General features: G+C 34.6%; 1 protein-coding gene across 1 annotated transcript; it reads left to right on the top strand.

Moving 5' to 3' along the window:
* The first annotated feature begins 10,666 nt into the window (after nt 1-10,666).
* Nucleotides 10,667-14,946, top strand: LOC109113806 (V-type proton ATPase 21 kDa proteolipid subunit). Its single transcript, XM_042718533.1, has 8 exons — nt 10,667-10,938; nt 11,745-11,793; nt 11,953-12,036; nt 12,313-12,390; nt 12,811-12,880; nt 13,088-13,139; nt 13,227-13,417; nt 14,052-14,946. The coding sequence occupies exons 1-8, from the start codon at nt 10,869-10,871 to the stop codon at nt 14,076-14,078; spliced, it is 621 nt and encodes a 206-aa protein (XP_042574467.1). The 5' UTR covers nt 10,667-10,868; the 3' UTR covers nt 14,079-14,946.
* The last annotated feature ends 899 nt before the right edge of the window (nt 14,947-15,845 follow it).

Here is a 15,845-nt window from a genome sequence, read left to right as displayed (position 1 = left end):
TCATTGCGTTCTTTGACCCCTATACAATGAAGCCTTTAATTGCACACATTTAATGCACAAGATGGTTGTTATAATCAGCATTTTGTTTGTTTGGAAAAGTTTATCAATATATATATATATTTTTTCATTTAATGTATATATTAATAGTGCATTCATGTCGGAAAGTTTGTATTTATGAATTGAATGTAAATGAATGGCACCATAAGTCTTAATTACAAGTAGAAAACTCTGAACTTTCTTTAAGCCCAGAGTTTCTGAGTTGGAGACAATGGATGCAGCATCTGTATTAACGGTAAATTTGTTGAAATAAGTTGCATGCACAAAATATGATGATGTGTTGTACAATTACAGTAAAAAAAAAAAAAAAACAATTTACAGAACCTTCATAAATTGGATAAAAACATTATTTTTTTAAATGATGCCTTTTATTTATCATTTTCTGGATGCAGAGTTGAAAAATCTTGCGTTTTTAGATTTGTTTTGTAGGAAAGGTACATCAGATTCGGCATCATCCACTGACCAGAGTGACCTGAACACACTTGATGTCCAAATTACAACTGCCAAATTCTTAAATATAAACATATTGTATTAAACTTGTCAGTGATAATGCCCAAATGATTGCCGTATCTTTCACACTTTAATTTTTTTTTTAGTTGTAAATAAAACAAAAAATACTAGAATACATTTTTCAAGAAAATACTATTTGAAATAGTAAATTGTCTGTGTGCAATGGTGTAATAAATGTATTACCTGTCTGGAAAGCATCCACACTGAGCATTTGATATTACAATATTTCACACATTCAAACCGGAAAATAAATAAATAAATAAATAATATATATATTATATATATATGTATGTATGTATACATAATAAAATGTGATGAAGAAAATAAAAAAATATATGTACACTATATAAATAAACACAAATATAATATGTTTATTTATATAGTGTACATATATTTTTTTATTTTCTTCATCACATTTTATTATGTATGGTATGCATGGTAATCAACAAAAATAATTATTTTGCATAAAGCAATCTGTGAAATGTGAGTAATTAACTTTACATCAGCTGCTTTGTACATAGGGCCTTATATTACTGAAATAGGGCACTGGAAATTTAAACAACTTTGCAAAATCATCCATACAGTACCTCTTGCAACAAACTTGTTCACCCCCATGTTTCACATTGTCATGACTCATCCAACATCACATTTTAGCACCTACAGAATCCGAGAATTTTTTTTAAAAAACAGCTAAGTCAGATTAAATGTAGCTCATAGTGATAATGTTTTACAGCACATATTTTTCTGAAACCTTAACCACACACACTCAAATCAAATGAACCATTCATGTGATCAGTCCATTAATACTTTAATCGCTCTTGAACTGAACATGACAGAATGGCACACCTTACAGCACTAGAAGATTAGTTGAACATTCAAGCTTTAAAACTTAGTATGCCTGTCTGGTGGTTTTGAAGGTCGTAGGAAACCATAAATTTGTATTCTGCCGCTGGCATTCTCAGAATCTCTGGAGACCAAGGCCTGCTTCAGCTCAGCATTCAGATGTACTGGACAGCTCAGATTCAAATGTGTCATGTCGACGGGCCGTGTTCACAAAGCTCCTGGGAGGCCAACCTTCAACACGGCACGGTAGACATCATATCTGTTTCTCCACAGGGATGTAGTGTATTATTTGTAAGTACTTGACCATAGAAATAATTGGCAAAGGCTTGGCTGCATCGATACAGTTTTTAGCTATCCAGTCATGAAATATGTATGCCCTGCAGCAAGCAAGACAATCAAAAAATATCAAAGATTTCAAATAGAGTACTTACACAGCAGACCCTAAGGACATAAAAAAACCCAAATAACATTCAAAAATCCAATAAACTTTAAAATTTTCACTATAATTTTATAAACCTTTCTTTTAAACTTTCCTCAGTCAATAGTCTTTTTAACCTTTGTGGGAAAGAGCATTGCTCTGACCTTTCCTCAGTCAATAGTCACAATCTGCCAGTGGAATTTAATCTAAAATGTGCCAGGGGATATAACAGCTGTGGAAATACAGAAACTCTCCATTCTGCTTACTGCCATTGCATAAACACTATATTTCATTTCTCCATCCTGCAGTTCGCCTGGCATGGCACAGATGTTGGAAGGAAGTCACTTAGCTAAGACTTTGCATGGGATTGGTTTCAATTTGTCATTCAGAGAAGCCTGTGGTCATGGTTCATGGGACAAAACAATTAAGAAAACTGAGGGGGAAAGTAATTGATGCTCCACAACTTTTTCATTTTATAACAACCTTATGTGTTGGCACTGATAGGATGACAAATATTTGCATGGTGGTAACTGAAGCGAACAAACCAAATTCCTAAAGGCTACTTAAAATGTTAATTTTAAAAGTGTATATCTGCTAAAAAAAATTATTTTGTCATATTTTGCAGTATGCTATATACGCAGATGGCCTCAAAGGTAATACGCATGAACTAAAAGACAGAAGAAAAAAAATATTATTTTGTTTAAGCAATTTAAAAGGCTTGAAGAAATATAGTGCACACACAAGAAAGAAAGAAAGAAAAAAAAGAAAGAAAGAAAGGAAGGAAGAAATAAGTCCAGGGAAGGTGGAATGAACACAACATTGCTAATAAATGTGTGTGTGTGTAAATAAATAAGTTTGTTAAGTGTGCTATTTATATATTTTTCATTAAGATATGATTAATAAAAACAGTAATGTTCAGAAATATAATTACAATTAAAAATAACTTTTCTATTTTAATATATTTCAAAAAGTTAGTTACACAATCTTTCAGAAATCATTCTAATGTGCTGATTTGCTCCTTAAGAAACATTTCTCAGTTTGAAAACTTGCATGAAAAACAGCACTGAAGGACTGGAAGGACCAAAAAATGAAAATTAATTCAAATAAAATCTGCTGCTTAATATAGGTGTACAAATTATGGCCATTATGGTCACTTAGCAACCACTACCTCCAAGAATATATACCATCTGAGTCAATCTTTATTAACACAGCTCTGCAAAAGTATACACATCCTTCATAATATTTCATCCCTCTGTTGTTTTTCCTCTCCATAAGTGAGACTGCAGCTGCCAGAGTGCTCCAATTTACACAACCATACCTATGTCTCTTTTAAAAATATGTCACCCTATGGAGTTTCCTCTGTAACGATTGTTTGGAGAAGACAAAAGCATCAGTACCCCAGGCAACAGCAATACCGCCAGCTACTATTCCTTAGTGAGTCTCGCTTCAATCTCAAAGCCAATGCCAAAAGAAAATCTATCCACCCCATTAAGGCTAAACCCTTGCTTCCAGCCTTTCCTAAACTTATTCATCAGCATCTCTACATGCATCCCACTGAATTCAATCATGCTGTTCATGATGAGCCGAGCAGACTGTTGGAATATCTGTGGGACTTGTGCAGCCAACACCATGAGTGCAATGTGCTGATGGATGAGGTGATTCAGTGCTTTTTACATTCTTCTGACTGTTGTGGCATAATGATTGGTGAGAAAATATGCAGGGATGAAAGGTGATGTCACCCCAGCGACAGATCACCAACATATGTATAATTCACATGGCAAATTTTAGTCCTAATAGATTACACATATATTCCACGATTAAAATTAGAGTATCAAAGAAAATATTTCAAATGAATGATTGTTTTCATATCCAGTATGTAACAAACACATCAGAAGCCGATTAATTTAAATCAACAAGTTTCTTTAGACGACAGTTTTAGAAAAAAAAGAAAAGAAAAAAAAAACGGTGTGAAGTGTGCAGACAGCATTGTATGGCAAACACCAAAAAGCACATCTGCCTGCACAGAAACACTTTCTTTAGATGTTAATACATCTAATATAAGTACTGTCTGATGTTTATGAAATATTTTACAGACCTGTCATATGGTTTTCTCTAATGACCAGTGTTAATGTGGCTCTTTCAGGTAAATGTGATAGCAGTAAAAAGAGCACTTCACTGTAATTATTACTGAGAATTCTTTCAAACTGAAATGCTTTGATGATCTCACCGACGCACTTACCTGTGTGAATCAGAACCTCTGAAAAGGTGTGCGGTAGATTTGAAACTGACTGGGATTGTTGATGATTACAGAGCTTGCTAATTGACGATGAAGTGGTTCCAAATTAAAATTCACAAAATTATCTTTTCTGTCCATTTGAATTAAGCTTGAAATGACATTGCTCAGAATGTCTTGTGGTCTCTTGACGGTAGATGGGCTTGAAGAGGCAATGAAACCTGGGGTGTGAGTACCTAAACGTCCTGTGGTTTCAACAGCAGCATGCATTTGATCACAGTCCTCTGTGGTTTGTTTGAGCTGAAGAGATGCTGATTATAGAAACTAGAGAGACTATTAGACCTTGAAGTGGAAAAAATGGCTTGTTTAAAAGCTAAAACCAAGATGATTTTTACGTCTTTTCACACTGTTGGTAACCAAGGGAGATGGTGTTCTCACCTACATGGCAGGCTAAATTAGGCTTCTTTCAGATTTATCAAGAGTTAGATAATTAGCGATGATTTTCTAAAATGGTCAATGGTAACAGGATAAAAGCACATAGGGTGAAAGTAAGTGGAATGTTGTATCTGAAGTCACAAAGTACAATCTTCCCTGAGTTCTTTTTTCTTTCTGAAATTACAGGCTTTAGTCCTCTCAGTCAATGTTCCAGTGGAAAATCGGTGATGAGCTTGTAAAATGGTTGGAAAGAGTAGAAGGAAAGATGAATGTGACGTAAGAAAGATCTGTGACGTTGTTAGTCACTTTCCCCATCATTCAAATGCATGACTAACTAACTCTCTTGTGTGGAACATATATAATAATTATTTTGAATAATGTGGGTTAGGTGGGTTTTGGCCATACAATAAAAAATCAGTGGGGTCCAAAAAATGTTTATTGAAATTGGGATAAAATAAAATAAATAGTCATGCAGGTTTAGAATGACATGAGTAACAGTTTCTAGAATATTCCATTTTGAGTAGACTAGCCCTTTAAAGTGGTTTCTTTGTGGTATCTGTGATATTACATTCCTAGATATGACTTGGGTCCCTCCTTTAAGGATTTTGCTTCTCTTGTTTTATCATCCACCAACTGAAAATCACAAATTTATAAAAGTGATCAAATCACTGATTCTAATTACGAGCTATAGTAATAGTGATGCTTGCTGTACCCACCATGAATAATGCATCAGACTTTGGAGCCTATTTTTCCCCGTTATACACAGGCTGTGAATATCATTATTCATAACAGCAATGTGCATATTTAATGAATATGCTAATGAAATTACTTTTTTGTAATATTTGCAATAAAGTGACAGTCTGTGGGGAATGTTTTCATGGGTCACAATTAAAGCGTGTGACTGACTGCTATCTTACCAATTTTGCGCATCTTTGATTTCTGTTTAACTTCATTTCGAGCACTCAACACATCTTGTTCTGTGTGCTTTTCTTTATTAACGACATCTAAGACTGTATAGTGCATTAAAAATCATGCAGGAGAGCAGAGCCTTCCGAATATATTTAAAAAATATCTTCTAAAAGAAGTACCTCCTGTCATTTGACTACAGTCCAGTGAGTTCATAACGGACAGTGCACTTGAGAAAGCTGTGGACCTGAGGCTGGTAACCATGCCAACGTTTTCTTTTTCATTAAACCACCCAAACTCGTTTTAAAATAATAAAGAATTAAGCACACCATGTCTTCTTCTGCATGTTTACTCTCAACTACAGAGCGTGTAGGGAGTACATCATGCGTCCTTTGAGAATTGCTTTTTAACAAAACATTTTACATTCAAATATAACCAGCTCAGCTAGAGTTACTTTGCAAAAAAACAAAACACACACATTTCAGTTTGCATATACAAGCCACGGATGGTTTAGCAGGTTTTACGGATACTCTAAATAAATTGGTCAATCATGTCACCATGTCCACATATTTATTTAGTGAGTAGCTTTCAATAAGTGCGTTGCATTGGGATCTATTTTACAATAATAACCTCTCACTATATTATTCAACATAGCATAAATAGGAAAAAGCAAATAAGTGATCAATCGTGCTCCAACATAATTGCATAAGATACGTTATGTCCTTCATGATTTGGTGCATAGATACTGAGGTCACCAAAGACATAATGTTTGTTGTATCTGCCAGTTCAATTATAAACCATTCAACATTCATTCCGCAGTTCCAAACAAAATTACCTATTAATCATTGCTAATGACTAGTATTCAATAGTTAGACAAAAAGCACTCTTGTTGTTGCGTAAATGGTTCGACCTGTCAACTTCCATTCATCTGCATACTCGTACATCACTTTTGTTGAGGTATGTTGATGGGGATTCTGTAAACACAACACAATAGCAACGTATTTTTCATTGCCAGATCTTTGTTTTCTCTAAAGGGCACATGATTAACAGATTTTGAGCTATTATGCAATCCCACTTTCAGTTTCTGTTCAATAGAGACAGGACTGACAGTTATTTGAATTGGGGATTTCTATACCATTCATGTGCACTTATGCATACTGTTATATTTCAGCATACCATGTATGCAGCTCATAGCCATCCGTTTCCAGTAATGAACCCTTGTAGTGGTTTCTCATGCTCTTTGTCCACAGCAAAGCTGAATTATTTCAGGCATCGCTTATGTTTGCTTGTTAAGAATTTTCCCCTTTCCATTCACTGCAGAACTGTTTCTTTAAATTTAACATAAAAGGATAGCTCAGAATCTGAGAATGGACATGGAGTACTTTACACAAGCAAGGAAAAGGTCTGAATCTAGTGGGGGAGTGTACATGGAAATTCAGACGTCTTTTATGTTGTTATTTTCTTGAAATTCTGTGATTCATTTCCATCTATGATCTAAAATCTAATAATGGTGGAGACATGCATTTCTCTTTTCAACAAAGTAATCTAAAAAAAATCTATTTGCTTTTTACATTTGGTCTTTAGCAGCAGGAGATGTTTTCTTTAATGCGAGACACATGATCTGCTTTGGAAAAGCAATCAGTGGAGCTGTGACAAATAGCGCAGTTGAGATGTTCAGTCTACACTCTCATTATAGGTTTTTGCTCAACTATTGCAAATACTATGCTGTGAGGCACAGTTTTCTGTTTGATTTTCCCCCTAAAGCGATAGTAAAATAATTGCAAGGAGCTTCTTGCAGCAGCTCAGACTGTTATCTTTGTGTCTCTGTTCACCAGATGGGTCACTCACATACTTGGGACTGAATCCACAGCCTTTCAGTTAGCAGCCAGGATCCTTAATCATCATGAACACCGCACCCCGTTTAAAAACATGAGGCAGCTGTGCTGGCTCCGTTTACCTGTAACGCTGCAAGAAAAATGTCTGTCTGGTGTAATGAGGTGGTTAAGCTGGTTTTGTTTGTCATAAAACTGTTACTGGAAAAAGCTGGCCGGCCATTCGAGTTCTCATTCAAGGACATGTCAAAATGCAAATCACATTCCTGGTTGAAATTCTTTTCTTCTTACTGCATGGGTGAAAAAGAGTCACAGTTTGTGATTAAAAAGGCTATTTTCACATGTCCTTTATTTTAATGTGAAATCAAAATCTCATTCTCCTCCAATATCATGATGTATTGAATCTTTTTTTCTGTTATGGGATAAAAAAGGTAATTCCAATGTATTTATTTATTTTTTATTCCTTAATATTAAGGAATTGTGAGATGATTTTGAGACTCTGAGAAGTCTGAATAAGCTCCTAGTTGCGAGAAAAAAATAAAAAGTCAGAATCGTGAAGTCGCTCTTTTAGTAGCTTTTATACCTTCCGTGGCCGAAACAAAAGTCAGAATTGCAAGATGTAGGCTCAGAATTAAGAGAGAAAATTCTGAATTGGAAGATTTAAACCTCTTTTCAATTGTTTATATCTCGTAAATCTGATTAAATTCTGAATTACGAGAAAAAAAGTACGAAATGTGAGATATAAACTCAGAATTGCGAGAATAAAAGTCTGAATTGTGAGTTAAAAATTCACAATTACCTTTTTTTATCCCGTTGCAGTAACAGGTCTCTATAATGTCTTATCTCTGTTTTAATTTTTCTTAAAGAAACTATTCAAAACATGTCAGAAGCTTTTAAGTATTGGGATTTAAGATTAATGCTGGACTTGTGAGCCCAGTTTAATTAAAACTTGATGTACAGCTCACTATAGCGAGACGTTTTCTTAATTAATCTAGCACATGAAGCTGAAGTATTGTGTCTCTAGATAGCATTGTGCCCTGACACTGAGAACACATGGGGCCTTATGCATCATCTACTCGGCTCAGAACGCAGAGATATGACACATGATAACACTTCCGGATGTGCTGGAATAAAGCGTCAGGTTCGCATCATTCAGCCTTTTATTAATCTGCCACTCTGGGCCTGCTGATATCGGACATATGTTCCTTTCAGGCGAGCGATGTTAAAATTATCATACATCATGTGCTCTCAGATGCGCCCTTGTTTTGTGACTTTCACTCACATATGCTTCACAGGCTTTGACACTCATTAAGTCCTATTTACTAAAGCTGAAAAGCTTTTTGCTCTCTGGGTTTTAGCTGTGGAGATGTGCCTAGAATGAATAAAACACACTTAGGACATTGATTTGGTTACACTGTTGTTTGCACTTCAATTTCCTTCACTTAACCCAGGGAGATATTTCATTTAAATTATCTCTCGTCCCCCATCCAGCTATGTAATGTTTTAAACTGTGAGATGACTCAGTGACTGTCTCTAGGACAAATGCAATCTTTTGGTTGGATGGAATTCAGTACAAACTTACATAATCGCACAGCTTGAATTGAGTTGTATGAGAAAGGATCACAATAATATAGCAATAATAGAAAATGAATCATAAATCTTTTATACTGCCTTGTAGATTTGGAAAATTACCATGCATTCAATAATAGGAGAATAACATTATTTGCTGTCTATTCTATCTTTTTTCTAGAAGACCTTATACTGTATATGTGTTTTCATAATTCATAATTTATAATTAAAGGTTCTGTATGCAGTGTACTTATGCTATTTTGGAATACCAGGCATAAAATGGCCCTATTAGTTGACTGATGTCACAGAAAAATGTGTCCTGTTAATACTATATATATATATATATATATATATATATATATATATATATATATATATATATATTAGTATTTATTAACATTTTTAAGTAACTTTATTTATTTATTTATTGGTTTTGATTTTTTAGTTTACATTTTAATAATTTTGTCATGTGGTTTTATAATTTTTATTAGTCTTTTATATTTATGTTTAGCTTCATTTTTATTACAGTTGTAGTAACTTTAGTACTTAAAGAATTTAATTTTTTTTTTACGTTTTTAGCCGACTATTTAATGTTTTATTTCAGCTGTATTTTAGTACATCTTTCTCTGAGACAGCCAGCTTTGCAGACACACACACACACACACACGCACAAAAAGGCCATGATTTTTTTTTTTGCCCAAAACAAAACACTCTTTGCTTCACTGCCTCTGACGTGTTCAGGTTTGCTGATCTGTCTTTGGGGGGCTGGATTGTATAAAGACAACTTCTGATTAGCAAAGTAGCTGTTATCTCTTACAGCACCTTTAATAGCTCATTAATAGCTCTGATTAAAAAACAAACACACTTAATTAGAAACCGAGGGCTGTGGCTCAATGATATGTGACATTTCCATTGCAAAACTGTGAACTGCATAAATGCGACTGGCCTTAAACGACTTCAAAAGTCTGTTATTAAAATTCAGCGTGAAATAGGAGTCATATTTCAGCATATGAAATCTTTATTACAATATTGAGTTTTTTGGCCCCCATATGTAAACTGATGGATTGATTTCAGGCAGCCCAACATGAATCTAGTACACTATCAATAGTAAATGAAAAGGCCTGACTTTGCCACGAGGTAAGAAAGCTAATGAAAGCCTTGCCATAGATTCGACTGTTTGCTAAAGTGATGAATTTCTCAGGGACAGACAGGGAAGAGAGGAAATTGGTGTGAAGCACAGCATCCTGTACATAGCTCTGAAAATAAAACTCCTGTATGGTGCCTATATGTATTATTGACCATTTGTGGAACTGATAAGCTTATATCAATGTGTGGCTGACAAATCGTCTGCATACAAAATTATTTTGAGTCACACATACTGTATTTTACCTGTTCACCCACCATCTCACAAGAATCCACAGTTCAGGTGGCACACATATCAATGCCTGATGTCAGTTTGAAAAGCATGCTGTCCTTTCTGTCAGATATTACATTTGCACCTCCAGTTAAGCATCATTAAACAGACTAAGTGGTGTTTTAACTGAATTTTTTCCTGAGGTTTAGAATGATGATGCAGGTCATCATTGGATTTTCTCCTGACAAAAGCCTGAATATAGATTTTTCTCATTATTGGGAATTTACTGCCATCGTCTGGTTGAGACATGAACTACAATATATAATTTTTTTAATTATTTTATATATTTTTTCCAGTTATAAAAGTTATATAAATAGTTATAAAATATTGTTATTATATTTTTCTTCTTTTCTCTGTTTACAATCAGTTTTTACTTTCTGTATGTCCTGATCGGAGATCAGCGCTTGAGATCACTGAAGGAAGCGTGACGTCTTGAGTCACGTGCACAGCTCGAGCTCGTCACATGATCAGCTGACGACTCCTTCCCCTCTGATGGATGCAGGATTTCCAGCCTTCACCGCTTCGAAGGGCTCACAGGAAACAATTTCTCTTCAAAATACAATCATCTAACAGAAAATAACATCTCAGTAGCTTTAGGTCTATTCGCCGGAAAACCTTTAGATAGCAAACCTGGCGCTGTTGTTGGAGTGGATGATGAACGGGCACGCAATTTTATACACCGGGGTCACTCTGGCCTTCTGGACGACCATCCTGATCGTCGGTGAGTGCTAATGAGACCAGCTGCCATATGGACATTAATAACACACGCATCTGAACAGAGTCATGCTTACTTGATTCGAACATAGTTATCTTTCTAATTCTTTACTGTTCCTCATGTCTCTTTGGACGGATAACGTTAGCCATTTTTAGCTTGTCTTAACTGACGTTAGCTGACATACACTAGCACGACTACGCCAAACATTCATTTAAATGTCGTTTTAATTGTATTGAACGCTGTTATTGTAAAACATTGGAGTAAACAGTTGAAAGTCGAGCTATGGAAATAGTATCAATAATTTCAAAAGCTGTCAATATGAGTTAGACATACACCTGCTCTGACGAGAACGTTTTCATTATGTTAGCTCTGTTTTTATACAGTCTATGTTATAGCTATAACGTTAGTTGAAATGTTTCTCTGGTAACGTTATCTGTATTTTCGCCTGTTTCTCCACACGTTAGCTGTAATCGCACAGGAGAGCAGCAATTTATTTATTTATTTATTTTTTTGGTGTTTTATAGTAGTTATAGGGTAGTTGAACATTGTTTTACGATCAAATGAGGAAGATAGTTCTCACATGACTGTGAGCTTTCACAAATACCCTCTATGATTCTGCAGAAAAAGTGCCGTTTAGTCAGAATATGCCACTTTTATTTATTTATTTTTTCTCCAGTAAACTTTAAGTTTTTTTTTTTTTTTTAGGTTTAGATGAAAATTCTGTCACATTTGAACTTTTACATTTCTGAATAACCTTAAAACACTTAACTTAAACAGTACTAATCTCGTCATTTCTTTTTCTTTCTTCACAGGTATTTGCTATACGATTTTTGACCTTGGATTTCGATTTGATGTAGCATGGTATGTGTTCAGTATGACCAGTTTTTGAAATCTTAATGTAGTAGGACTTGTTTTATTCACTACAGTGATATTTCTGATATCCACAAGACCTAATTTAAGACTTGAGATGAATGAAATGCTCCTAATGAAGTCTAGATAACCTAACCTTTTCCGTCGCAGGTTTTTAACAGAGACTTCTCCATTTATGTGGGCTAATCTTGGAATTGGCCTGGCCATCTCTCTGTCTGTTGTTGGAGCTGCATGGTAAGGCTGTCTATTTCCTCTTTTTTTGTGTGTCTTACAGAAGTTGTCAGCTCGGAGGAAAAAAAAACACATATGGGAAATTTCGACATGTTGTAGTGCAGTTTTCCATATCCTCTTCTGCACTGTTTAAAAGAGCTCCATAAATAAATGCATTCAACTCTGTATTTCTATCAATAGCTCAATCACCAAAATGAATTTTGCATGTTTCTTTTGTATTATTTTACTTAGATATTTGAAATGTAATAAACAGTAAATTACAAGTATGTGACTCTGCAGGGGGATTTATATCACTGGATCCAGCATCATTGGTGGCGGAGTCAAAGCCCCTAGAATCAAGACTAAAAATCTTGTCAGGTATATGCAGTTTACTTAATGTTTTAAAGGTGTTATTTTTTTTATATATGCCCTATTTTGCTACCACATAGAGACAATTTTGCATATATAGGCCTACATATAAAATATCATTGTATTTGTCATATTTTCATTTTGGTATTTTAACACCAGTTACAGTAACACACAGTTGTCCTGCAGTTGTCTATTAAAAATGCTGAACTTGAGATGAAGTCTAATTTAAGGCAACAGTCACTTAAATATATATTTTTTTACATTTATTCATGTCACTTTTGTCTGATATGAAAACAAAAACAGTTGTTTTTGTATACGATTCCATCTGTTTAGTAACTGTCTGGTTTTATTTGCTTGTTTAAGGGTTTTATTTTTTAACTCACAGTGGCACTTGGTGACAGTTCATTGAATTTTTCATTTTTTTTCTAGCATTATTTTTTGTGAAGCTGTTGCCATTTATGGGATCATCATGGCTATTGTCATTAGCAATTTGGCAGAGGTAAGTTAAAACTGATTGACCCATTTCTTTAAATGCTTTGGTTTTTCGGGTGTGTCTCACGTTAATGAGATTTTAGTATACTTGTGTGTTAAGAACAGATGTTTTTTCTTGAGCTTTTTTACAACATTTGCATTCTGCATTACATGAACAACAATAGTAGTTGTAAAACTCCCCCCCCCCCCCCCCCCCCTGTTTCCTGTCATTTAGAACTTCTCTGGTACGACTCCAGAGACTATTGGTGCAAAGAACTACCAAGCAGGTAAATTTAGCTTCTAAATCACTTGTCATCTTATTTTCTTCTGCCTCTGTTAAGCGACTGGATGACACATTGGTTCTGTTTTTTCAGGCTACTCCATGTTTGGTGCTGGACTCACTGTTGGCTTTTCAAACCTCTTCTGTGGCATCTGTGTTGGCATTGTGGGCAGTGGAGCTGCCCTCGCTGATGCTCAGAATGCCAGCCTCTTTGTCAAGATCCTCATTGTTGAAATTTTCGGCAGTGCCATTGGACTGTTTGGAGTGATCGTAGCCATCTTGCAGGCAAGTCGTTTTCTAAAATCAATGTTTATATGTTTCTTCTAAACTTGCATTATTGAATATGAGCTGTTGTCACTGTCATCAGATGGTTTGTATTTTGCAGAGAGTAAATCTGTATTGTCAGATGGAGTGTATCTTGCATTTAAGCATATGTTTTTTTTTTTGTTTTTTTTATTTTGCTCTTTGTCTGAACCAGTCTTTTGTTTCACTTCTTCATTTCATTATTTGTGTGAACAGGCTTTAGTTTACCTAACCGTGTTTTCATTAAGCATATTCTTCCCCATCTGATTTCCTGCAGAATGATCTTTTAAATTATTTGTCATTATTGTCCATCTAGCTACTTATGACCACACTCTGGAAAATGAGTATTTTATCACCATTTCCAGTCACACTCTGTAAATTGATCTGACATGCATGCTTGAATTCAGATTGAGATTTTTCCGCCACACGCTCATAGCAGCTCAACAGTCGCTTCATGTGGGTTCTATAGTTGCAATAAGATGTTTGATATCTTTATGGTTTATCCATTCAATATTCAGTCAATTCAGGAAAATATTTTTATACATCAGATTGTGTGTGTGTTTGTTTTTTAACCTGTATTATCATTAACATTTGTTTTTTATTTTTCTCTATTTAGACATCGAAAGTAAAAATGGGAGATTAGATGACTACACAACCTACAGATCAAAGATGCTGTGTTGCTGGTGCAAACAGGAGGTGTAAATACATAGTAAATTATTTAAATGTATTTTCCTTTGTGTCTGTTTTTAAACCATCGTTTTCTGAAGATTGAAATATTCTATGTGCACCAATTTGTCTTAAAAGAGTGCATGATGATGATGTCAAAGGCAGATCTTTGACGACTTTCACTTAGTTTGGCATCTTGTAATTCTGAAAATGAAAATATCACTTAATATTTTTGCCCATACCTCCATGGTGTCATAATATCAAATTTAAATTTTAGAATTGTTCTTTTTTTTTAAATCAAAAGGTATTTTATTTATTAAAATAAATACAAATAAATATAAACAGTGATCCTGCATATGGTGACAGAACAGACTGTCCATAGACCCAATGCTGGGGTCCGTTTGTAATCATCTCAAACTCTAGTATATAGTTCGCTGTGATTGTCCTGTACAGTACAAGAAAAGTGATAAATTGCATTAGTGTGGTTCTTTGCATTGGATGGGTGTAAATCGTGACATATTCTCTTGATCGCTGAATGCAAGAATGCTCTTGTATTTGCGTGATGACACCTGCTGTATCCGGTGTGCTTGACCTGATCTCACTCTCACTTGTTGTGTTCTTTCATGTAGCTACTGAATTCAAGTAAATGCTATCTTTGAGAAAACAGTTATACCAAAACTATGATGTAAAAAAAAAAAAGAATGATACCAGTCATCTCCAATTGTATTTCTACCAGTGTAGACCCTCACTTTGTAGGGCTCTCTTTAGTCCTGGTTGGTTAAAAATGAGAGGATATAATAATCTGATGTGTGTACATATTAAAAGCAGATTATTTTTTGTGTGAAGCATGAGAGTGTTTGCCATTATGTATTTCCTAGTTGTCTTGGAAATTTTTTTTTTTTTTTTTTGAGAAGCAAGAAGTGGTCTTTATCTCCCAGGACACTGTGGTGAAACTTGTTTCCTCCAGGGGTTTAAAAAAAAAAGTTAAAATTTCGTCAAGTCATTATTATGAAATTTTTACCTTTTTTCCCAAAACTGTGAGCTTACATCTCTCAATTCTGAGTTTATATCTCATAATTCAGATATTTTTCCTCAGAATTCAGAGTTTACATCTTGCAATTCTTGATTTAAGGTAATTGTGACAATTTTGACCTTTTTTACATCTTGCAGTTTTTATTTTTTATGTAGCAATTGTGACTTTTGTTGTCATAATTGCAAGAAAAAAGTCAGAATTGTGAGATATAATTGTAAATCCAAATTGTGAGATTTTTTTTTTAAACCCATATTGGAATCAAGTTTTCTATAAGGTACTGTAAACTCTGAACAATATGTAATAATGTCTTTGCTGTTCACATCAGTTAATCCTGAAATCGATCATCTAAAAGCAAGTTCATAGCAGAACAGCACTTCAGACAGTGTGAGGTGGACTTGAATTGCCCACAGACCTGAGATGATATATTTAAACAAATAGAAATGAGGCTGTAGATTTTACTGGATATTAAGATCTCATTTTCACAACCAGAGTTTTTGTCCTCTTGAAATGTTTTCGGAAGATGTATTTTCAGTGTTGCATCGGCTGAAATATTTAAAGGTACAGTCCATTTATCCATCCCAGCCTCATTTTCGTTCTTGTAGAATTAAATATGGTGTTTTCCTTCACTAAGGTTATCTACCAAATCTAACTCGGTCTGAACCACTGTTTATAGCCACGATCAAACTTGTTCGATCAGTTGGCCTTCTTTTA

This window comes from Cyprinus carpio, chromosome B2 (assembly GCF_018340385.1).
Source record: "Cyprinus carpio isolate SPL01 chromosome B2, ASM1834038v1, whole genome shotgun sequence".
Taxonomy (NCBI): Eukaryota; Metazoa; Chordata; class Actinopteri; order Cypriniformes; family Cyprinidae; genus Cyprinus; species Cyprinus carpio.
The sequence above is the reverse complement of the archived record's forward strand: the minus strand, read 5'-3'. Positions and strand labels throughout refer to the sequence as shown.

What these genes read in the sequence shown, in the direction of transcription:
- LOC109113806 (XM_042718533.1), top strand. Translation starts at nt 10,869, where the DNA reads ATGATGAACGGGCACGCAATTTTATACACCGGGGTCACTCTGGCCTTC. An exon ending in TGCAAAGAACTACCAAGCAG is followed by an intron (nt 13,140 to 13,226) that starts GTAAATTTAGCT and finishes CTGTTTTTTCAG; the next exon opens with GCTACTCCATGTTTGGTGCT. An exon ending in TGATCGTAGCCATCTTGCAG is followed by an intron (nt 13,418 to 14,051) that starts GCAAGTCGTTTT and finishes TTCTCTATTTAG; the next exon opens with ACATCGAAAGTAAAAATGGG.